Genomic DNA, 26,161 nt, shown 5'->3' on the forward strand with positions numbered 1-26,161 from the left:
ACATATACATATATATATATATATATATATATATATATATATTATGTGTGTATGTGTATATATATTTGTATGAGTATATATGAACGTATCTATGTTAGTATCAAACTCATTTCTGAAGAAAAATTTATAATTGAGTTTTCTATCACACGAAAATTGTTATCCCGAATATTAGAAGAATCTTTAAAAACTTGTTTTCTTGTTGGTTTCTAAATACGTCTCTTTAAACAAAAGGTACCGGTTAGTTACCACGTGGAAGCAGGTCCATTATTCCTGTAGCCATACTGACAGATCGGAGCAGTGTGCAAGAAAGTTAAGTGTATACAAATACATCTAATTACACCCAAGTGGTTGTATGGACTCTAAAAGCTTGAGGTTCTACAGTTTATGTTCGTCTATATAGACTATGTTCTATAGAAATACAACCTTCTCACTTGATTAGTTTCAGACTTTATGTCAAATCTCTCTATAGCAATGCCGATGAATACTGTTTGCTTGATACTGGCGGGGAGAGGGGGATCAGTCTTTTCCTTACTTCCACTTTCTACTCATTGGGTAAGGAGGGAGTCACTACTAGGCTCCATTATCTGAATCAATAACAACCGTCATAAATGTATTACTGTGATAAACGGTACAAATTGGACGCTGGATATTCTGGGAGAAAGCGAACTACTCAAGTGGGGGTCGGGAAAGACAGAGAATGGTTGATGAAACATCAGAGATAGGGAATCAAAACTCCCACGTATTGTTTTCAAGATAAGACTTTAAAGACGATGTTCTTTTAAACAATATTATATCAAGACTAGACCATAATGGAGGGATAAAAAAAGGAAGAACTTTCTTATTTAATCCCATATAGAGAGATCAAATTCGATACATGAAACATGTAACACACACGAAGAGAAAAAATGAATGACGGATGATGAGTATAAAATGATCATTTAAATTTAAAAAACTCAATTTTACGTCAACGTTTTGAATGCATAAATTTTTAGTACGTTTAGGATATTGAAAATACGTATACTTATTTTAAACGTATTGGTGTTTTGAGATATTAAACCTTATTGTATAAGTCGGACTTGTGACACATACATTTAATGATCTACAGAAAAACTGAGTTTATATATTTGTTTTCATAATCGAACATTTCGACATTATTGTTGATAACTTCAGCATTGTTTAAACTGACTGCACTATCTATGCGTTTTGAATGCCTTAGAGCTAAATCAAATTGTCTTTAGAAATATACATGAAACACAGCACTAAGTGCTTCAAAACGTAAATACCAAATAAAGATAAAGTTAGTAATTCTCAATTAACAAAATACAAAATCAATAGAACCTCAAAATTGAACTCAAGCATAGATTTTACTATGACGAAATATAATATATATAAATCGACTGTTTCCTCCTGCAAGTTCCTTTCCAAATTGAGAAAGCCTTACGAACTTCTATCACCTAGAATATTACATTAGAAAATGATTATCGAGGCGAGGAAACGGCCTAGAACGTTCTCTTGGTAAAGACCCATTACACTATTGTATCCTACATATAAACAAGCTGGTCTGCCGCCTGACACAAATTCGATTGTAGCCGAGCATGCTTAATCCGTTTAGAAAGAAGTATCACCAGGAAACTGAATTAAAACGCCTTCACGACAGGTTATGGGCAACACCGTAAATATTTCCTTTCCTAATGCTGGCTCGACGGAAATCTGGATTTTTACATTGGATATTTTAGCGACGGCGTTTAGACAATGGTTAACAAGCTCAAACTATACACATTTGTCGTTGTTTGGGTGAAAGAGTGTTTAGTGTAATTTATTTTACTTTTCAAAGCTTGAGTGTAATACAATGTGTGTGTTAATAAGATAACCAATAAGTACGTGCACTCTGTACAGTAGAATCTATAGTTAGAACAAGAATTATTCTGTTGACTGTAATATAGTTAGAACAAGAATTATTCTGTTGACTGTAATATAGTTAGAACAGGATTTATTCTGTTGACTGTAATATAGTTAGAACAAGAATTATTCTGTTGACTGTAATATAGTTAGAACAGGATTTATTCTGTTGAGTGTAATATAGTTAGAACAATAATTATTCTGCTGACTGGAATATAATTAGAACTCTCCTAAATCTAGTGTGGATGAATACTTGAAAGCCCAAGCTACTAAAAAAAAGAAGTTCATGATCTGTTGTTCACTAGTTCTTCGTGGTAGTCAAAGGACCACAATACCATTTCGATAGATGAAAGTAAAGGAATCAATCAAACATTTGATTAACATCCACAGTGTTTCAAACTCACCTTACGTGAACTATAAACGTCATCATGTACGTGATGTTTCATAACGTTATTTTTGATCTCGTGTTTTGGATTGTCATCATCTCGCACAAAGTTAAATTTGGGTACAGCAGGAATAACTGAAAAACATGCTTCAAATGTTAGTTGCATCTTGTCTATGAAGGTATGTATGTCTTCAGAGATGAGTCACTCTCCTCAGTCCTGAACGGATCATCAACGACGCTATATATATTTCCAGGATTGCTCTACCCCCTATCATTATCTTTTCCCTTTCTTCCCCATTTTCTGCACCCCAAGTCCCGCTTCAATAACAGCACTTTCTGCTTCTAGCTTTGTCTCGGTAGGACAATTGCATGCGTTGGGCTTCCCCTTCTTACACAGTTGAAAGTGTGGGATGTACAACAACTTGGGCTGTTACAAGATTTTGTTATGGATGCAGGACAGTCCTTTACTATCAGTATTTCCCTTAATTTAGCCTCTAAGGTTAATTCGTATAGATTCTATAATTCAGTTCGTAAGTCTAATTTCAGCACCAATAAAGAACTTCTAATACAAGCACGTTTCATTATCTCAAACTTGATAAAATTTTGAAGTTTCCGATCTGATTTCATTCCGCTTGTGTGAATCTGTTTTTCTTTTTCGTTCTACTTCATCTAATGTTTTAATGTGACTTCGACCTTATGATATCTGACCACATTATTTCATTAACTTTGTATCTTGTGACCTGCAAGACCTAACAAATGTTTTTTTTTTACCGCATATTAAAGACCGATCACGTAGTCGGTATGATTTAACACAATAAGGCTATGTGATCATATCTTGATAACCTCCAGTTTAATACTTAATAACATGCTCTTTGTTTATTCCTTAGGGACCTGTTTTTTTTTGTGACCGGTGGGACCTAACACGAAGCGTTTTAACAGTATTTGGATAATCTTTTCCTTGTAATCGGAAAAATACAACGCCATGACTGATAAATGTATTTTAGTGACACTTGCCGTGTGAACGGTGAAATCTAATCTTACGTTGTTTTACTTATTTAATGACCGATAGGATTTGCGATAATACTTTTAAACCGTTTACTCGTTAGCTTTGTCTTGAGTTCGCTAATATCTAATACCATGTAAAGGATGAACAATGCAAAAGCATTTAAAACCTGATATGTGAACAGTAACATCGAAAAACTCCAACAATACCGTAAACACGTAAGACTGAACAATAATAGACAAGTGACAATAATACAGTTAAAACATAACTATATTATTTGTGATAAATCTTACGAGTAGTATATGACTGAAATAATGTTTTTCTTCCGCATCTAAAAATATAACTCAAGTCACAGCAAACAGTATATAAGCGAGAGATTAAAAACCAAGAGGCTTGGAAAATTTTATCATACGTTAAATAAAAAAATATCAATTTTAATTGATTTAAGAAAGCGTTCCGAAAGAAATCTTATTTTGAAAGCAAGTTTTTATCACGTGATTTAATTCAGCTAAGAATGAATGACTCTTTTTGAATTTCAAGTAGATTTTGTCATTTACATGTCTCTCAATGTATGGTCGAACTGAAGAGTCAGGTGATTTTCAGTCATAACCAAGACAGAGTAGGTCGAGGTTAATTGCAATCCTTTTATAACCACCCACGGTAACCAACATTAAGGCGATGATGAATATGCAAACAGACTCATCTTCCAGTTACCGAGCCGTTAAAAATTGAATAGGATCAATAAAGACCTCGAGTCCCCACTCAACGACGTTGGCATTCCACTAAAAATTCTTGTTAGCCACAAATATCAGCACACGAAATAATGAAATGTTGAGAGAAAACTGAAGCTTGTTATAGGAAACGACTGGCCTCACTCGCAGTGAAAGTTTTATTAAAATCGTTCTTAAGCATCGAAATGATAAGCTCAACTGCATCTGTGGACTGTGCACCAGATCAAACTGATAAAATCTTTGATGTGAATTGTTAGGCAGTACTGAAATAATGGGGAAGTCATATATCTGAAAGAAAGGTATGAATTTTACGTTTTTGCTGAATGGTTATCGAACTTTTGGAATGACGTATGCTATACCTTGAAGTCGTTGGATTTAATAGGTAGGTCTATATATGGGTCAATAATATAGATGCTGATGTTATGCTTATAAAATAAATGCTTCGTTTAAAAAAATATATAAGATTAGATAAATAATGGTGAACATATATAATACTACAAGTTTATATAAGAAACCCTTTTAAACAGTTGAATGTCTTCATCGTGTTTCAGAGCGGACAAATTAATTTTTTTTTATGTTATTATAAAGCTTGCATGTGGTATCGCTTACGTAAAATGTTTAACACAAATCTATATATATATATGGAACCTTTACAAAACTGGACGGAACGATTAATATCTAAATATCCTCATTCCACAAATGGACAAATTAAATTTTTTTATGTTATTATAAAGCTTGCATGTGGTATCGCTTACGTAAAATGTTTAACACAAATCTATTTATATGGAACCTTTACAAAACTGGACGGAACGATTAATTAATATCTAAATATCCTCATTCCACACACACACAAAAAAAAAATAGCATAATTTAACGGAGCAGGTCAGTATTCTGAAACAAAAACACGCAAGATTGTTGTTTTAACGGAAAGCTACAATATAGGTTACTTGCGGTCTGTTCACCGAGGGAAATCGAACCCCGGATTTCAGCGTTGCAAGTCTATAGATTTACCGCTAATCTACTGGGTACTCCAAGGAACATATTTGTATTACACAGCTCATGGATAAAAATACGTGTCACAAACTATAATTATTTATTCACATAATTAATTAAATTTCCTTACGTAACATGCCATCCTCTCCTCCCCTCAATAAAAGGTTATGTATTTTATATACCAACTTAACTGGCTATAATAATAACAAAATCAGCAGTAAACTAATAACAAACAATGATATCTAAAGTGGAAAAGTAATTAGCACAACACTGTTCATTTAGTCCTAAGTTTCGAGCTATAAACTGTTAATTCTCAATTCAAGAGTAGACAAGAACTTGTAAATTAGCGTGACCCAGAACACGTCAAGACCTTCATGCATAACGTTATCATAAAGCGTTTAGTGTTTAGTTTCTTTCATGTGTGTGGAGTGTGATAAATAATTTATGAAATTGGTTTTATTTCTTTAGAATATACGCGCAAAGCTACACAAAAGCTAGCTGCGTAATCCGTCCCTAGTTTTGAAACAGTATACTAGGAAATAGGCCACTAAGTCAACAGCACCCGTCGTCAACCTTTGGGCAACCTTAATTAAATAGAGGGATTTCACCGTCACTCTTATAATGCACCTAAGGTCCTAAAGCTCCGAGTGCAAGTTTGTGACAATCACTAGGCCATGCCCAGCTGTGAGGTATTGGATGTGCAATAAAGAGCGAGGCGATATTTTACTTTACAAAATACTCAACTATCCAGATTTATTAAAATTGTATTTTGTTTTGATTATTTCATTATTTGGTTGAAAGTTAATAACCATCCTATACCAGTTTTTTAGGCCTAATAACATTTAAGATCATGCTTTAGGCTTAGATTTCATAGCTCCAAGAGTAATCAATCTCTTCTTTTCTTAGAAAATGTATTTCCCACTGCTTTCTCTAACTAAAACATTGTGAATTAATGTAATTTTATTTATAGAACGAAAAACAAATTAACCTATCAATTACATGGCTCGACTTCGCAAAATAATCAAAATGTTTTATGGGTTGTTTTTTAACGCAAAGAAAATAAGGAGATAAATCTTTGATACAAGATGTTTGGTTACATGTTGTAGATCAGATAACAAAAGTGGGAAATTCCATTTTGTTTCACACTGGGAATATAACAAACTAAATCTGCATCTTATCTATTTTAACAAGAAGAATAAGACATGTTTTGTTCCATATAACAGGAATAGAACTGTGCAAAGTTTAGATTGGCATCTATTTCTTTGCTGTATGCTGTTGGAGATACTCAGAACCACAAGGAATTGGAATTCAGTCACTAATGAAGTACAAGTCACCCCTCTACCAAGATATCTTGATACTGAGGTTTCCGCTACAATAACTGTATATACCGCCAACAAACGCATAGATTTTATCGGCAAGCCGGGGTAAAATCCCAAATGGCTGTTTACTTCGATATAACTAGAAGATTTGTTCTACAGCAATTCTCCTAGGAATTTCACATGGTTGAGCAACAAGCTTTGGTTTTAACACATTTTTCTCCATGACTATGTCTACATATAGAAGGATGTGCCTATCCAAATGTAATAAACAGTACTTTTGTGTGAATACTTCAACATCTATGTCTACATATAGAAGGATGTGCCTATCCAAATGTAATAAACAGTACTTTTGTGTGAATACTTCAACATCATGTCTACATATAGAAGGATGTGCCTATCCAAATGTAATAAACAGTACTTTTGTGTGAATACTTCAACATCATGTCGCAGCAGTCCGTCAAACGTGACGTCAGTGATCCGTTACACTCACTTCTGTGATGCGCTTTTTAACTAATTAAAAATTAAATTTTTTAACATTATCAGGTTTCAGAATTACGATGAACCCTATATTTTAATAAAAAAAAACGTAATTATATTGTATAAAATTAAGTTGTTCCTTTTAGTTGTTGTTGTTGTTGGTGTGTGTGTGCAGTATACACTAAAACATTGAGCTTATCCGAGCTACAAGAACTAATTTTTAAAAACATCCTAGCATCTCATTTTGATTTCTATGGAAGCTTTAGATAAATTTTCCATTTTCATACAATTACAGTATGCTTTTGTTTATCTCAAAATTCCAGGGTTTCAATGAAAAACAACAAAATATTATCTTCGTCTCATTCAGCAAACATATGATTTTTATCTAGTTTTTTTTGCTGATAAAAAAAACGTGGAAAATATAATGGTTCCAATATAACCCAATAACAAAAAAATAATAATAATGAAAGCAACAACACGACACAAATCAGCCAACTTTAGATTATTCGTATAATTTAATTAAGCAAAAGTCTTTTGGAGGAATTAATCTTTATAATGGATTATCACGTGAATAATGTTAAGATCTTATAAAATATAAAAGACAAAAAAAAAGTAATAAAACGTTCTAGAGGCTAAGGGAGACCTAACGGCACACCGTAGGATTTATCTCCAAATGAAAGTTTATGGGACACTATTTTATCCTCTGGGGTAATCATGACATAACTTGATAAAAGAAAATAGTCTTCTGCTTACTTGATGTTTTTGTTTCCCTTTTACTACACTATGAAAATTGATAATAAATCTAGAGACATGAAATTAATAACGTTCTTTTTACTACTGAAAATTCGATGTGCAGCTAGAATTCATCAGGAAAAAATGGTATTCTGCGGTGTGGAAAACGTTAAGAATAAAAAAGGTCCGATCACAAGTGACAGAAAACAATAATAACTTTATGACCAATCCTGTTACCATACATAAAAACGCAAAGAAGCTTTAATGGTTATTCTGAAACTATGGAACTAATGTTGCATCAGACATTATTCATAAAAGTTTTGTCGTAGCAGATCAGAAATTACAAGTGGCCTTTTTTTTTTTGCATACGCCATATTTGAGGGAAATTCTTATGGAATCTTACTCTCACACCAATGGATGATGACTGCTTTTAACCAACACTAATAGCATTCACAACAAGAAAACTGCTATAATAATGTTTCTAATATTAATAAAACTATGGAATATTTTTCAATTGTTTCACAATTTTCCGCGCAAATCCACACAAGGATTATCTGCGCATAGCCGTTCTCAGTTTTGGAATGAAAGATTAGAGGAAAGACAGCTAGCAAACAACACCCACTGCCAACTCTTGAGATACTCTTATCTGACTGAAGAGTGGAATTTGACGTTCGCTCTTACAGAGCACCCCATTGCTCAAAGTGTGGGCCACTCTTTTGAGGCAGCGGGACGCGAATCATAAATCTTCGGATTCATAGATCAGACACGCTAACAAACAGGCCGCACCTGGCCAAATCTTTTCAAAGCCCAGCAGCTTGACTGTTTAGATCTATTTCTCTCCCTTCGTTGTAAAGCCTAAAGGAAACCTGTGCTGAGTCCCAATCTTCCACATTTTGGAAGGCCTTGATTTATACTCAACGTTCCGAATATTCAGGTTCACAAACAAATTTTAACTAAGTAAGAAGGACACGTAAATAGAGTTGTTACTCGGACAGAATTTCTATTATATACTAGATGTTCTTGTGTTTCAAGAGTAAATAAAACGAATATTTCTATTTCTTGCTTTTGAAGTTCATGTGTCATGCTGTATTGTAGCCTGTAGTGTAGTCCCTTTTGTGACGTCATTTTAGTGTCTACTGACTGACTGACAGACAACACACTGATGCGACTGGTTAAAACAGGTGACCCCCTTCAGGCGGTCTTCAGCCCCCTTTCGGGAAAATAACTAAAACTCATTATGAATTATTATAACAGCAATATTGAACATAATCCGAAAAAAAATATATATTATTATTTACTTACTTTAAGGCAATTGTATATTAAAATAATAAAATTTCTCGTTTAAATATCTTCGTTGATGTAGAAAAATACAGTTTTGAAAGTAAACTTTTGACCTGTCTAATAAAACTGGAGTTTAAAAACATGAAAACATATATATATATAATAACAATAATCGAATTAACATCGTCATGGAAAATTCTTGCAATTTTGGGATAAGAAATGCTTTTATCATTAAAAAAATATTCATATTAACAAATTGCGTAAATTTAACAAGTAAAAAAACAACATAAAACCATTGATGTTTTATCCTCCCTGCATGGACATAAAATACTGTTTTATAATATGTAAATTCTTTATTTTTCAACCAGTAGAAATATCTTCAGCTAGCTGTTGTTTTACACTAGGATGACAATACGTCAGAGTTTTCTGAGGACAATCACCGGATGAAAAATATTGTCCCTGTACGTGTTCCCAATTTGAAAAAGTTGTCTAAATTTCATTTGTGATATTTATTATGAAGTCTGTAACAGAAATACACCAGGAATAAACATTCAGCCATTTTTATCATCATTTTTATTACCTTAGGTCATCGTCATGTGACGACACTAGCACAATCTCCATAGCTTCAACCTAGAATTTATCATAACACATTTCTGTGTGGTTGTTTTTTAGAAAAATAAAATCCTAAAACACATACACAAATCAGATGGATTCAACTGCTACTAATATAGCAAACTTTTTCAGTAATGTCTGCATCTGGAATTATGGCGTGCACAGGATTATAATTTTTAAAAGTTGTCCCTGGTTTTGGGTTACAAAATATGGCCACCTTATTTTATATGTCATTTCCTCCTCTCGATGTTATGGCATTCAACTATTTTCTGATTTACCTTAACATGAAAAAGATGTTTCGTCTAAAAGGAATAGGAATCTTGTGTATTTATTGCTAACATTCGGATCTAAAATAAAGCATATAATCCATACAACTTTCAGGTGTTTAAATTCACCATTAAGTTAGGCTTACCATTTTTAAAGGAGATTGGTGTTATGAAATTAGCATTATAAAACTTTGCTACGTTTTATTTTTCAGAACTTACCTTCTTCAGCCCGGCTACTTCCATACACCATGACGTCACGGTCACGAACGGCTACACAAAAGACAGTTTAATAGATTAATACAAAAACTTTATGTATTTGTTACATCAAGTAGTTTCTACACAAATCATGTATTAATTGCACACTAGCCAATACAAACAATGACAATATTCAAAACAGTTCCACTGAAGGCATATCTAAAAATTGCATAACCAGTTCACAAGAAATTGTTTGTGGCGCCGCTCTGTCTGGTGGAAATAGATTAATTTTTTCGTGATTTTATCGAGAAAATGTCTGGCGCCTTGTAAAGTGCGGAGCTCTATGTTTAATATTTGGCGTTATATTCGGAACATATACATTTAAAATGATGAAAAGGTAGTTTAATATAGGAAGAAGTGTTTAGCACATAAACAAGATTAGCCTAACAGAAAAGAATGTTCTCTTATGGGAATTCATCGAGATTACATTACGTATGCACTTCTAGTGGACAATAATACTAAAATAACTTGAAGTTCTTCGCGATAGAACAAATCAAAAATATGCAAAATAAAATAAAAACTGAGTACAAAAGACTTTTTACGGCTTATAAAAACGTTTGTGAATACTGAAAAAACAAGTAATGGATTAACATTGTATATAATTTTAAAACACGTGGAATTTTGACCAAAACCTTCGTCGATTTTTTATTTAATGTTTCAGTAAGTTGAAACTGACATCGTGATTACTGTAGAACATTTGTGTTTAAATTTAAGACATATCTGATGACGGAAGAAAATCACCTATAACTGGATGGGTGAACGCGTTGCACGTTCATAATTGAAAGTCAGTCTTGCGAAGGTATACAATGTACTGTTTTCTTTAAAAAACTTAACGTTTGTTTATATATGCTTCATGATTCTCAAACCAACAAGAAGATATGTACACATGACTGAGTCGTTCAAATTTCCATCAACATAATTTCAACATTCGAACAGTAATCCGTCTTTTAGTTTGGAACATCACACGTGTAGCAATTCACACAACGACAGGACTACTACAGCCCGTTTTGAAAATCTATAGGAACTACTTGTGTAAAATAACGATGAGTTCATTTTGCTCTAAGTGTCACAAAAAAGATTTTTTCTCATTATAAACTATATTTTAAATATCTCGAGTTTGATTACATTATTTCTCAAATCATTATTATACCTTCCCTAAGTTAAAGTGAATATTTGTCTTCTTAAGTTTCATTTCTTACATATTATTGTTTCAGAATATGAAGGGATCATAAACATACTTCTTAATGGCCTGTAATAATAAATTATATAACTTTTCTCACCCATGTTATACGAAAACAGCTATAGTGTTTATCACACAAACACTCATATGTGTGCTGCATGACAACTCGACACGAACATCAAAACTAGTGTCATATATTTTTACTTTCTCTTTGAGGTTTACAACGAAGAAGTGTTCTGATGGAATTAAGATGGGTTCCGAATTATACTGATGTGAAAATTAAAACCTAGGAACACACAGATGTCTTAAAAAGAAATCAAAAGGGATACACACATATACACAGAAAAACAAAAACAAAAAAAACAGAAAGATAGTTAACTTATTTATGTCTTCTGGAAACTTGAATTGCAAATTGTGTCAAAATATCTTGTCTCACCCTAAGTAGAGTCTAATAATGTATTTTCATTGTACTAGTAATGAATTGTATGTACCACGTTTAAAACGGCCTACTGCTACTATGATAATGCTTCATTTCCAGTATTTTAATCATCTGCATAACAACCCAAAATATTCAATAAATTACACAGGTAGATAATTACTCCAGAAAATCACATGACATTTTCCAAACAGACACGACAGTTTTAGTTCTGGTTGTAAAGAAACCAGACAGTAGGGCGATACAACGTTATATGCGCGATGTTTCAGTTTTGTTTTTCTTATTTTCTTATTTTTTTATCGTTGTTAAAAGCAATGCTGTACAACATGTGTTTATACAACAGTTTTGTTTTTTATTTTGTATAGTTATTTACATTTTCTGACCCACGACGGCTCATAAGTGTGTTTATGTTGGCGCTTTTATTTATTTGGTTTACGTATTCTCTTGTTTGTTTATTATTTTATGAATCCTCAACATACGAGTTTTAACATCAATACATGTGTGTTTTTAACATCAAATATTTATGTTTAACACCAAAATGTATGTGTTTGGCTGCAGTTTATATTAGTTGTATCATCTAAGAACAATTAACAAATATACAAGTTTTTATTAGTCATTTCATTTAAGATCTGGACTCTTCAAAAAGTACTTCAGTTTCAATTAACGTTTGTAGCAAACTTTTGATTTTCGTAACTGGTAAGAGAGACCTTTTCTCATTTATAGTTTTTTTCTTTGTGTTCCTTAAACAATTTAACACTGTTTCTTTGGTGCATAAGTAGTTTAAATATTCTAAGCATAAAGTTGAAAAAACAATTTAATTATCATTTTAAAGTGGTACTCCGACGACTAGTGTTTCCAACACAAATATCCTGTCAACTGTAATATGGTTTGTATATGTAGCATTACAGTTCCATCTGGGAGCTTTTTGAACGTGACAACGTTACATATAAATGTGATATGGCTTGTATGTGTATCATTGGGTTACTCTTCGATCGAGAGTTAAATAGCGTGAGCTTGTAGAATATGAACGTTATCCATAAACGTTATATGTAGCATTGCAATATTATTAGTATGATACTCTTCGAGTTAAATAGAGTGAGCTTGTAGAACGTGATAGTTATCCATAAATGTAAATTGATGTAATATCACATTACATTACTATTAGTATGGTACTCTTTGATCTACAGTTAAATAGAGTGAGCTTGTAGAACGTGATAGTTATCCATAAATGTAAATTGATGTAATATCACATTACATTACTATTAGTATGGTACTTTTTGATCTACAGTTAAATAGAGTGAGCTTGTAGAACGTGATAGTTATCCATAAATGTAAATTGATGTAATATCACATTACATTACTATTAGTATGGTACTCTTTGATCTACAGTTAAATAGAGTGAGCTTGTAGAATGTTATCCATCAAGTGCCAATTTAAAACAATTATCAAAAAATCATAAGGTTGGGCTATAAAATATTATGGAAACGAAGAAAACGGTCTTTGATTAAACCAAAATGGTTCACCAACACTTAGATTTCTGAAATTGCGGTAACACACCATCACACCAGGACAAGTTGAAATACCGGGAGGAAAAAGTCATCCAAAAACTACTGTTTGAGAAAATCAACCTTTTGCGTAAAAATAGATGTGGACAACGTTGGTAAATGTGTATAGATTACACTTTCTTGCTCGTGTTTTGTTACATAGACAGTTCACAATGTAGGACCTACTAGTCATGCTTTACTAATGTATTTCAAGTTCTATTACGTTTTAGTGCGTGTACTTCAAGACTTTTTCAATAAAATCATACCTCTACACATGCCTCCAGTACAGTTGCCAGTTGCCAGATCTTTACCATTACAGTAACGGCCGCCATTTACAGGTTTGGGGTTATTACAAGATCTCCTGCGATGGTGTTTACAATCCAGTCCACAGGTTGACCAAGATGACCAGGAAGTCCATCGCCCATCTATAGCTAAAAAACAAAAATACCGTAGATAACTTTTCTTGTCTAAACTGAATTAAATTTTTTTGTGAATGACATGTCAGCAAAATAAAATCCACGTTTTTATTAAATTAAGGCAAAAACGGACAATATCTGTTACGGTTTTATGAAGGAGATATACGCGTTAAATTTTTTTTTGGGGGGGGGGGGTAAGCATATGAAAATATGTCTGGTTTATAACGAGTTTTTGAGCTTTCTTCCAGTGGGCCTTAAGTACTTCAAACAGCTAGCACTTTTTCAAGTTAGCTACTACTGTATAAACCATGATCTTCATTCGTCATTTCTGGTTGAAATGCATGTTACTTCTTTTGGAAAACAATAAACAAGCATCCTATTAGTGTACAAAAACCTTACCCACCATAAAAATAGCCCTGAATCCGAAAATGATATCCATTTTTCTTCATTACTTACAGGTGAAAGAAAGACCACAACAGGTATTTTTGAGACTAAAAGAGGTAGATTTCACACACACACACAGCACACAATTCAGGATGAATGAGGATGCATATTCGTTTGACATAAATGTTCTTCCCTTTTCTTCTGTTTGTTTGTATTTTTGTTAATAAACATTATTATGTTACATATTACAATTTCGAATGGTCTGAAAACGAGCTAAATGATAATTTAAATTTAGTAGTTAAATAAATTCCGATATATCTCCAATTTATGATATTTGCGAACAAGATTGATACACACAGTTTTCTTCGTTTTATACAAACATGTTTTAATACACAAACAATAATACAATTTACAGTTATTACAAACAGCTACAACAAACAATGATTTATGTACAAAAGTTCCACAAAGTTACAAGCAATACAAAGTCTTCTTTCTAGTCTGGAACTTCCTTGATGTCTTATCGAGGGTTCACGAAGAGCGAGTTAATTTCGAGTTGACGTAGGTACAATTCACATAATAGGGAGCTACCCTATCTCTGTGGGCCTCGCTGATCACACGCCGATGACACATCGAGATTGTGTTTTTTACCGCTGAAGTTATATAATGTCTTCGTAAAAGTACTAATGTCCGATGTGAATCCACTGAAGTTAGATGGTGTGTAGTGTTCGAGATAAATGTTTCTGGTCAAATATCTGAAGTGTCCCGATTAATAAGCGTTATAACAATCATAGTTATATCTTCCGAAGTTTATAGCACACCAACTATAGCCAATGTAGCGTAATTCAATCATATGCATTTAAATTTGCATAAGGTGAAGGCAGGAGAGAGCTATGCCTTTCCAACAACGTTAGTCAGTCAGATAGTCAGATTGACGGTTTTGTGAAATTTTTGTTTTTACTCAACCGACTCTTTTGGTGACTTGTTTACTACTCAACAGCGTGTATAAAGTGCATATAAAGTTTTGTTTACACGCTGTTTGCAGTGTGTTTGATATTTTAATTTGAATTGCACATATGCACATCTGGCCTATTCCTACTATGTGTACTATCATAGTTATGATATTATTGAACAACTGGATATTCTATTAAAATATCTTAGAAAAGATTTGTTTGTTTATTTGTTTTGCGCTAGCCGTCCCTAATTTAGCAGTATAAGACTAGAGGGAAGGCAGCTAGTCATCACCACACACCACCAACTCTTGGGCTACTCTTTTACCAACGAATAGTGGGATTGACCGACACATTATAACGCCCCCACGGTTGAAAGGGCGAGTATATTTGGTGTTACGGGGATTCGAACCCGCGACCCACAGATTGCGAGTCCCTAACCACTTGGCTATGCCGGGCCCTTCTAGAAAAGAACACAATAATAGACTACTGAATAACTGTAAATCTATTAAAAGACCCTAGAAAGGTACACGACACTATATCATTGAACAACTGGGAATCTATTAGAAGGCCTTAGAAAGGAACACATTACTATATTATGAAAATGACTAGGAATCTATTGAAAAAGAACACAATAATAGACTACCGAATAAATGAGAATCTATTAAAGAACCTTAGAAAGGAGACCAATACTATATTACTGTACAAAACTGAATCTAACGAGAAAAAAGTACAATATACATATTGCTGAATAATAGAGAATGTATAACAAAACTACAAAAAAGGAACAAAATACGGTATTAATCAATAACTGTAATCTGTACGTTCTGGAAATATTGTATATCGTTATCCAAAATAGACGTACGCGTACGGTTTGACGTGCTATAAAATCATAACATAACCAATAATCTGATCATTACGGGAGGTGTGTGTGTGTGCGTTAGTTGTATCACTTAGAGCAGCGAGATAATTTCGGAGTGAGTTGGTAGACAATTTAAAGCCTTGAAGTCCTTGACAGAATAATCAGTTGACAGTACCCGCCCTTAAAACTCATGAACATCAAGCTGGCTGCTCGTTTAAAGAATGACTAACACCATATAAAAACTAGAGAAACTTTGTCTGAATAACGTGTGACGTCAGCGTTTAAAACGAGATTACATATAATTTTTTAAAAGAAGACAACAGTAACAGGATGCATTAAAAACGTTTCATTCTTTGATGAACTGATTAGAAATGCACAGATTGCACAAATAGTTAAATTGATTCACAATCAATGGTCATTGGTTTTTGATTCTTAACTTTTCAAACTTTTCCAAATATTATTAGCCAAAAACTCCGAGATAATGGGCGTCGATATATTGTTGATAATCCAAACCGAGATCAGTCTAACCAGTTTTGTCTGTCACTTTTACTGTCCATGTGATATTATTAATGAACGAATGTAAAATTTTCTGAAACAGATTGTTTTATTTATAGCGTTATCTCCTGGAAAAACTTAGTTTTGTTTATAGCTTGATGAACGTGAAAAAACATAATGTCGTATCTATAAAGCTATAAACTTGAACAACAGGTTGTTTTTTTCTTTTTAATTTTCCAGAAATAACAGTTTTTATCATAATAAATGAAAAGTGGCAACTGAAACACAAGTAGACATAATACGTTATCTTTTTTAGGCAATTTTTTCTTAGTGAGAAAATATTTGAAACTACAGACTTTATCAAAAACTTCGGTTGGTTAGAGAATAATTCGAAGAACCCACGAGTGAAAACAGAGAATAATGTGTTATGACATAGCTCAAAACCGTGATTCTCACTCGCCATGTTTAGGAATTGTTACCCAATATAGGCAGATGTTCCATATTAGATTGTTACATTACCATTTCTTTATCAGTTAAGAAGAAAAAAGTCGTAAAATAATAAGAAATTGTCATTGAAATATTAAGCATTAGCTTATAAAAAATAAACTTTTAACAATATCAAGAAAATTTTTTTACGTTTTTATAAGAGTGATTTGAAAAATTATTTTACGATATTAGTATGTACATAAAGTAAGGCTCTTTTCCATTGCTTTAAAACACAAAACGTTTGCATTGGAAAAGCCAAGGTTCGAACCACTGAACATGTTCAGCAATTTCAGTTGTGAGGCATTATAATTGTGACAGTCAATCCTACTGTTAAGAGCAGTATATTTGGCAAAAGGTGTTTTTGTCTGGTCGCCCTCCCTCTGGTCAGAAAATTGTCGTTGTATGTATGATATTTTCAGTTTTCTTTTACTCACCACGGTGAACCTGTATTTATGTAGAATTAGAACAATATGTAATATTAATGCTACTAGTATATTCTCTTAATTTATTCAGTACACGAAGTGTTTAAAATACTAAAAATAAATACGAAGCAAAATATATCATTCGATTCATTACTTGTCTCCGAGTTGTCACTGTTTCGGGGAATTTCATCCCTCATTAGTAACCTCAAACAGTCCACCACTATAAGAAGCCTATTCTTTTTTCTTTTTTTTCGATTTTCTCTTGTTCAGGGTTACTGATGAGAGGTAGAATTTCCTGAAACCGGTATAACTCAAGGACAAGTTGTGAATCGAATGACAAATTGGAATTCGCATTTATTTTTAATAAATTAGGGTTGATTATGCCTTAACTATAGGGTCTTTGACCCGTACTATAGGGTCCTTGACCTGTTTGTTTAACATTTGTGTTTCATAATATGCTGTGTAAATCGTAAATACCAAATACAAATACTATTCAACATAAAACAATAAAACAGGGTTGAGCAAGTTTTATTAAAATGATTTTGAATAAGTAAATTAGTAAGTCACGTGACAGCCAAAGCGAATACAAACTTGCAGTGGAACGGTGCGTATCACAACTACATTTTGATATTATTTGGCTTTCCTAGGCTGTGTGCTACCGCCAAAATTGGTTGTTTCGGGAAAGGTATTTAACAGCTCTTTACGATGCAAAATATTCTAATACTTTGATCGTAAATATATTTTCATGTCAGGAATTTAGAACTTCTAGGATGAAGCTATCCCTTACACGTAATAGCATTATAAAACAAAGAAACATGAATCATGTTGGGGCCTCAGGACCAGTCAACAAGAGACGAGCAACAATTCGTAAGTAAAGTGTGGCATCTTGTAACAGGATGGGAATCCACAAACAATACCGTTAGTAGCAAAAGCAGTCCGCGTGTCTCAGGCAACAGCACAAAATATAATCAAGAAGAATCTCCTTCTGGAAAAGCGACACAAGTCAAATTTATATAGTTTTCTCCCACACATTTATTCAACCGTTGCATACCTCAAGTGGCTGGAGAATAAGACAAGTATTTATACAAATCCATACGAAGACATGCCGGTTATGTCTCCGAAAGCAGCACCTATGGATCGGACTGTTGAAACAGACAATGAGAAACTATCGTCCTTTTTATATTAGATGACTTATGGAAAACAATCACTGTGAAAAGATGCGGTTTAGACATTACAACCTTACGAAGGAGCCTTGGGCAATGGAAACTACGCTGCAGGATTATCGTCAAGATGCACGATCGTCAGATAAAACGTGGCGGCATAGACTATAACAACGTGATGAGGCTTCTAAATCGTTTTAATACAAGATAGTCCAGTTCTGTATTCCTTCAGTCATTCGTTGTGATGTACGTCTAAGTTTGGTTATCTACTCAATACCCACTTACATAATATTACACATTGAAAGCAACAATAATATTTCTTTTTTTTAAAGCTTCGGTTTGCACTACAGTCTAAATAATTTAAAAACTCATAAAAGCACAAATAATAAATCAAAATATTTCGTTCTTATTAACTTGTACACTTTCGATTGAGTTCTAAAATTACTGTCTTTTACTTTAAATTTAGCCAATAGTGACTTTCGTCTTTAGATAACCTAAAACAACTTTGTTGACTTTGTGCTAAGCTTAGCTAATAGTGGTTTTCACCTTGGGGTAATCTAGCCAATACTGACTTTTGCCTTAGACTAAACTTTCACCTTGAAGTAATCTAGTCAATACTGACTTTTGCCTTAGACTAAACTTTCACCTTGAAGTAACCTTAGTCAATAATAAATCTTACCTTTAGCTACCCTCAAGCAACAACAACTTTGGGCTTAACAGTGAATTATGCCTAGTGACAATGTTTTGGATTTTTGACATTAACTTGAATTGTTCTCAATAATAAGTTAACAGTGAATAAGTAAAGGTAAGTAAAAAATTAACACTTAGAGATTAACAAATTCTATTAATAGAAAATAAAAATCACGAGCTCTTAAGAAGTATGCTACTACTTTAAAACAGATGCAATGAAAGAAAATGTATCAACGAAAAGCAATAAAGCAGAAACTCATTTCTGAATATGAAATTTCTTGTTTGCAGAATAGTTTCTGGAAAAAGTACTATACTTAAAGTTACTCACTAAATAATGGTTATAAGACAACACACTAACCAAAGTAACTTCACTGACTTTATTTAATTCACATCGTAACAGCTGTTTTATGTGATTTGATAATATAAATAGCCACTCTATACCATACTGTGTCTGTCATATTCCAGCTGCCCTGATGAGCCAAGGTTATTGGGTAAAAGGCTTAACTGGCACTAGACGTAGTAGATACAGTGTAGTTGACATATTGTAATATGATTGAAATTAAAGAATAATGTAAGTTAATAGAAATGTACAACCCGTTCAAGCAACACATAAACCAAAGTAAGTATCTAATCCGTTCATGCAACCCACAAATCCAAGTAATTGTCTAACTCATTCAAATAACACATTAACCAAAGTAACCATTAAATCTGTTCAAGCAATACGTTAACCAAAGTATTTAACCCGTTCATACAATATCTAAACAAAGTATATCTAATGGGTTAAAATAATTCTTTTTACCAAACTATCCAACCCTTTCAAGCAATACATTAACCAAAGTGACTATTCACATCGTTCACGCATAAATGTAATAAAGACTGGAAACAAAAGGTTCACGTTCCTGAAATAAAATATACAAATATCAGCACATGACATGATGAGCTGGGTCTGTTTTCTTTCTTAACAGTAATTTTCTCAAAATGTGCAAAATCTTTATTATTAACGATCAGTTCTGTGACTCCACAAGAAAGTTGAAAAAAAAGGAAAATAAAATAAATTGAAACAAGTTAATTATTCAAAGCCTCAACATAAAACACTTGGTTCAACAATACAACTTGAGCAGTTTCTTTACCCACACACTAAGTAAATGCTTATAAAGACACGTGTTTAGGCCATCCATATTAAGCTACGTGAAACTGACTCTCCATGAATATCTGGTTAGGCTGACCGTTTTAATAAAGCAAATTAATCAGAAAATAAACCTTATAAAACGACTCTCAGGTACAGGCAGTACGATGATGCAATGGAAGAGCATCCTGGTGGTACAAACACATATACGTTAACTTTAACGACTAGGACGCGGTAAAAAACCACCGGAGTCTGCACATTCCCAGGCTTGTCACGTGCATGAGAAGGTCAATTTGGACTAAGTACCGGAACGCATTTCAGAGTTAATTCTCTGCAAGGCTTCTTAAACCTATGTGGAATGCATGAATTACAGCGTCAAAACATTCATATGACTCTTTATGAGAGTTTTCTAGTGCACAGGCTGAGAGAGGATGGATTCGTCTCGAATTCCTGCTGCGTTACTTGATTTAAGACAACTTATTATTCAATTTTTAATCTCTTATCAAACTTCAATCTTTTTAAGTGAAAAGACAGAGAACCACCTTTCTAAAGACAGTTAAAAGGGGCTATAAAACTAGCCTTCTGTGTAACTTAAAATTCTTGATAATGTCTCCTGGATTTATCTTGAAGTGAGGATATTATTTCCTTAAAGAGTTGGTTGTGAGGCATCAATATCAATAAGAAAATATAGCAATTATTTCATTATGTTCAAATTTTACTGAATTACTTTATGCTATTTATAGCACATAAGATCGATATAATGACAACAGTAAACATACGCAACAAAAAACAAAAATAGCCGGAACTGCCTTGAGAAAAAAATCAATGCTGGAAAAATAAAACACTAGTATCCAGTCTAGATATTAGAATTGACGCAAATAATTTATCTTTAAATATATCAATATATATATGAACCAATAAGGCTTGGATTAACGAGATTCCCACTGTCCCTATCTACTATCTAGCGAAACCACAGCCAAGGGAACGTAAAACAAATTATTTAAGCGCAACTCTGTAAAATGGACTACCTGCGCTAAGTCCATTTAAAAATCAAGTTTCGAATTTTAGTGTTACAGGCATTTAAGAGCTTACCGCTGAGGCATCAGGGGGGAGTGCATGTTAAATGACTATTTCTACCAGTTACGAACAAAGCGAAGCTGTGACTATAACTACAGAGTGTACTTTATTTTGTCTTTTTTGTTGTTTTAGTAATCACAAACTTATACAATAGGATAGCCGTGCTATGTCCACCTCGATTATCTGCAAGTTTGAATCGTATCGTTAAAGCATGAATGTGCGATTTCAAGACGGGGAAAATACTTCTCCCATGACCAGCTATCAGTGCATACCGGTGGTAGAAAAAATAAAGAGTTCAGAAGCTTGTTACTGGAAGTAATTCAAGAACACAGTGGTCCATTGCAGCTAAAACATGAAATGTCATTAGAGCAATGTTGTGATTCAACAAACTTTCAATTCTTCAAAACGACATAAAAGCTGTTTTCACAGATTTCTCCTCAATTACATAGCTAAGCAAAAGACCAACTGTCGAAAGCTGTATGAACGATCTCTAGCAGAGACAAGGGAAATTTGTCATGACGTTGAAAGAATGGCATGTCTAATTAAGTGTCTGTAAAAGTCGGACAACTTATCATCTTGCTAGTGATACAAGATTTCAAAAAAATGGTAGAAAGTGTGTCGCAAAAATGTTTCCAAAAGATTGATACTTGTTTCGGGTTACAGTTCTCATAGCAATTTAAATATTCACCGGTCGAAATGAACGCAAAAGTGAGCGCTACATACTAACGTGCTGACAATACTATGTCGCGAGAAAATTTTGTCATGAGAGATGCCAATAATTTATTGCTCCATACATTATTATCATTCGTGCCGTACAAAGATGATAGGCTCCATACGTTATTAGCATCCTTGCCGTACAAAGATGATATGCATTTGGATGTGTAGCAGTTAGGTACATTATTGCCATCCATCAAGATAAAACATCCTGCTACACCTCCACATGAACATGCAAGTTCCTTGGCAAGATTCGAGTAAAAATGTAAATTCATGCTGTAACATTCACAGACATCTATCTCTTCCCATCGACGTCTGTGCCTCTGAATTGCTTCCAATGAGCTCTCGGAAGTCGTCGCCCGTGCATGGTTGAAAGACTTTTGAAAGCGTGTAAAGAGGAGGGGGTGTAAGATGAAAGGCTCTGGTTGTTAACAATTGAATTAAGTTACACATGAAGAATGCATACAAAAAAAAATTGAAAATTATTACACAATCCAGTGAAGGTCTCATGAAAGCATCCTCATAAAAACCACTCATTATGTTGAATTGACGAGTAAAAAAAGAGGGAAAAAAATTAAAATACTTTACAAATTCCACAGTAAATTTTATGGTCGCGTATTGCTTATTACAGTATTAAATAAAATAATTAACTTGCTTTTGATTTTATAAAATAACAAAAGTGTCCGCTCAACATATCTCGTATAATGCAAAGGTTTAAATTTAGAATGGGTAACCAGACGGCCATAGCCTGTAGACGTTTGTTGTTGTTGTTTTTTTTACTGATTTTACAATATGTTATCAAAAACTCAGATCTTTTCGAGAAAATCTTTTTTTGGTGTTTTAACTTGTAATTTTGAAGTCACGTGACTGAAACACTAGCTTCCACAACTTTTAAAGAAAAAAATTTTGCGTGTATTTTTGCTTAATTTTGAAGTCGTGATTGTCTGTCTTAGAGCAAAAGCCACTGTTGTGTCTACCCCGGGGAATCGAACCGCATATCTAAGTGTTGTAATTTTAAAACTTAATGCTGTCCCACCGGGGGACAATTCTGAAGTCACGTGCCGTATGTTCTAAAGATACTTTCTCCTTATAAAATTCATGGAAATCAAATTTATTGTTACCTGTATAAACTTTTGGGTGGCACATGGTTTAAAACCCAATTATATTAGCAGGATCTTTCTCATGGTGTAATAATTCTTGTCTGTACTATATGTAAGTTTAAACTGTACACTGAGATAATTGGAATATATAATTATGCTGTACTTTAGACTATATCTTACGGGTTTGTCATCAGTGACTCACTTCAAGGAAGGATCAGGAAATTTATATGGTAACTTGTACTGGTTCTGTAAAATAAATCTCAACTTGTGAGCAAGTTGTTAGATGAGTTGAACCCTCGACGACAAATGTTTGATTGAAATAATTCCTCCTTGCAAGGGAAAGGCAAAAGTCGGAAACTCATTTTACGTTGTGGCTGACGATAAACCTGTCAACGCCCGCGTTTCTTGCAAGTGAGGAGTCCGAAAGCCTCCTTACAAAAACAGCTGAAATCCGACAGTGTAGAATTTATTCCAACAAGAAGAAAAACGAAAAAATAATAATAAAAAGACCAGATTATAGAGTGCATAATGCTATATACAATGAAACAGATGGAATTTTTGATATCAAGCCCACTCATTGGTGTAGGAGTCTAATCTGGTTATACCCGGTTTTTGATTTTCAATACGTATTTTATACATACAGACAGTCAGGCTTTGAAATTTCGCATAAAAAAACACAACTAGATTGAATTCGTTACCAAAGGAATCCAGTTGGGGAAAAAAAAAACACTAAAATTCAAAGTAAAGCATTTAAATGAAATCCGGGTTAGTATTGCTGACATGTCAGAAATTACTTCATTTCCCAAAAAGAGTCAAATAAAGAAACTCAACAAATTCCAAGCATCTTTTCTCATACCACAGTTAAAGGAGTGTATATAGACAGAAACTCGTTGACGATGTTTATGAAGGTACTTTTTCACGTCTGACTACTGAAACGTCGCAAGATGAGTCACTTTAAGTGCTGGCTTTCTCTAGAGTTCCTGAGCCAGCATACCCTGCCAGAGAAGAAAGCTTTCGACTTACGTCTACGCTCGTGGGTAAGCAGCATTAAAACTGTCAATAAAGGAGGAAGGGCAAGATCAGTGATCAAAAGCCACTATCATAGTCAGCAATTCAAGTAGTATCTCAGTGAACTGCATACAAAAAAATTTATTGTTTTCATGAAAAAGTTATATATTATTTATATATAGCACCCTTTCTGGATAAAGTGTAAACGTCCACCATTTTGTTTCAGTTAATATCATTTAGTTGAAAATGGTGTCAAAAAAAAAGTCAATGTATAGAGGGATGAATCGTTATATTAAAACGATTATGAATATGCAAATCAGTAAGTCACATGATAGCCACAGCACATATAAAGTTGCGTTGGTGTCATGTATCATGTTGGCATTGGCGTTTGTAGGCAGTATGGTGTCATCAAAAAGTAAAAGTATCAAACAGACCTTTCCGAAGTAAAACATTCTTTCACTCAGATCATGAAGAAGTCTTCAGATCGGAACATAGATATTTCAATAAGAAGATATAAATTGCACTTGGTGGCACTGGAAAAAAAAGGAATATGGATAAACTTAGGGACCAAGGCCTATCCAGAAAGATAACTATACAAGTCGTACCCTAGCCATGGTAAGCAAATTGCGGCGTCCTTTAGCAGGTGAGATTCCACGAAACCAAAGATCGGTGGTAAAAGCTGTCCATATGCTCCAGGCAACAGTGTGAAAAATAATTCAGAAAGATCTCCCTATGAGGCCAAAAGAGTATGGGTTTATCAAAGTAATGATTCCAATCATACCTCACATTCAACAGTCGCATATTTCAAGTAGCTGGAGAATGAAACGGGTGTTCATGATACTCTATACGACGACATACCGGCCAAGTCGCAGGACGCAGTGCTTATTAATTTCTGTGCCATCGGACTGTTGAAACAGGCGCTGGAAAATTGTAGTCTTCGCATACAAGATGGATTATGGATAGCTGCAGGAAAGGATGAGGTACTATGGACATGGCAGAATTACAACGGAACCTTTTGCAATGGAAACTACTCTGTAAGGGTATTGTCAATATGCACAGTCATCCGATAGAGCACAACCGGAGGTGACAACATGGGCTGTAACGACAAAAAAAAAGGCTACAAAATCGTTTTAATATAACGTACTCAACCCTCTGTATTTCAATGCGATACTACGTGAATAGTAATTATGAAGTTGACTTTTTGGTCACTAATTTTGCAAGTCCTTCTTTATGTTCTTATTGTTTTGTGTGATATTTCCCAATAGGATGAACTTACACTGACGTTAGTAAAGAGAACAATATGTGTACATACGTACATTGAACTTATAAGTACGAATTAGTTCGATCAGATTCCATCGAAGTTTATGTATGCAAAAAATCTTATAGTTTCCTACCTACTTGTCCATCCAAACATCACCTTGACAATTTCCTGTCTCTCTGTCCAAAAATACACTCTGACAATTTCCTATCTATCATCCAAAAATAAAACTTGAAAATTTCTTATCTAGCTATTCAAATACTTACACAACCTGAAAGTTTCCTATCTATCTATCTATCCAAACATTCACACAACCTGATGGTTTCCTATCTATCTATCCATTCAAACGTAAAATTTGAATGTTTCCTATATCGCTACCCAAACATTCACACAACCAGATGGTTTCCTTTGTAGCTATCCAAACATTCACACAACCAGATGGTTTCCTTTGTAGCTATCCAAACATTCACACAACCTGATGGTGTCCTATATAGCTACCCAAACATTCAAACAACCAGATGGTTTCCTTTGTAACTATCTAAACATTCACACAACCTGATGGTTTCTTATATAGCTACCCAAACATTCAAACAACCAGATGGTTTCCTATATAGCTACCCAAACATTCAAACAACCAGATGGTTTCCTTTGTAGCTATCCAAACATTCACACAACCTGATGGTTTCCTATGTAGCTACCCAAACATTCAAACAACCAGATGGTTTCCTTTGTAGCTATCCAAACATTCACACAACCTGATGGTTTCCTATATAGCTACCCAAACATTCAAACAACCAGATGGTTTCCTTTGTAGCTATCCAAACATTCACACAACCTGATGGTTTCCTATATAGCTACCCAAACATTCAAACAACCAGATGGTTTCCTTTGTAGCTATCCAAA

At 33.7% G+C, this 26,161-nt stretch overlaps 1 protein-coding gene across 4 annotated transcripts in view; it reads right to left on the reverse strand.

Moving 5' to 3' along the window:
* Positions 1-26,161, reverse strand: part of LOC106478381 (netrin receptor UNC5C-like) — a 214,411-nt gene that overhangs the window by 27,108 nt on the left and 161,142 nt on the right. For all 4 annotated transcript variants that reach the window (XM_022381976.1, XM_022381974.1, XM_022381973.1 and 1 more), the window contains 2 exons: positions 13,380-13,544; positions 9,918-9,968 (listed from right to left, as the gene is read on the reverse strand). In XM_022381976.1, coding sequence (XP_022237684.1) covers positions 9,918-9,968; positions 13,380-13,544 — 216 coding nt within the window. The remainder of the gene's footprint in view (positions 1-9,917; positions 9,969-13,379; positions 13,545-26,161) is intronic.

Source organism: Limulus polyphemus, unplaced genomic scaffold, assembly GCF_000517525.1.
Source record: "Limulus polyphemus unplaced genomic scaffold, Limulus_polyphemus-2.1.2 Scaffold206, whole genome shotgun sequence".
In the NCBI taxonomy this organism is placed as follows: Eukaryota; Metazoa; Arthropoda; class Merostomata; order Xiphosura; family Limulidae; genus Limulus; species Limulus polyphemus.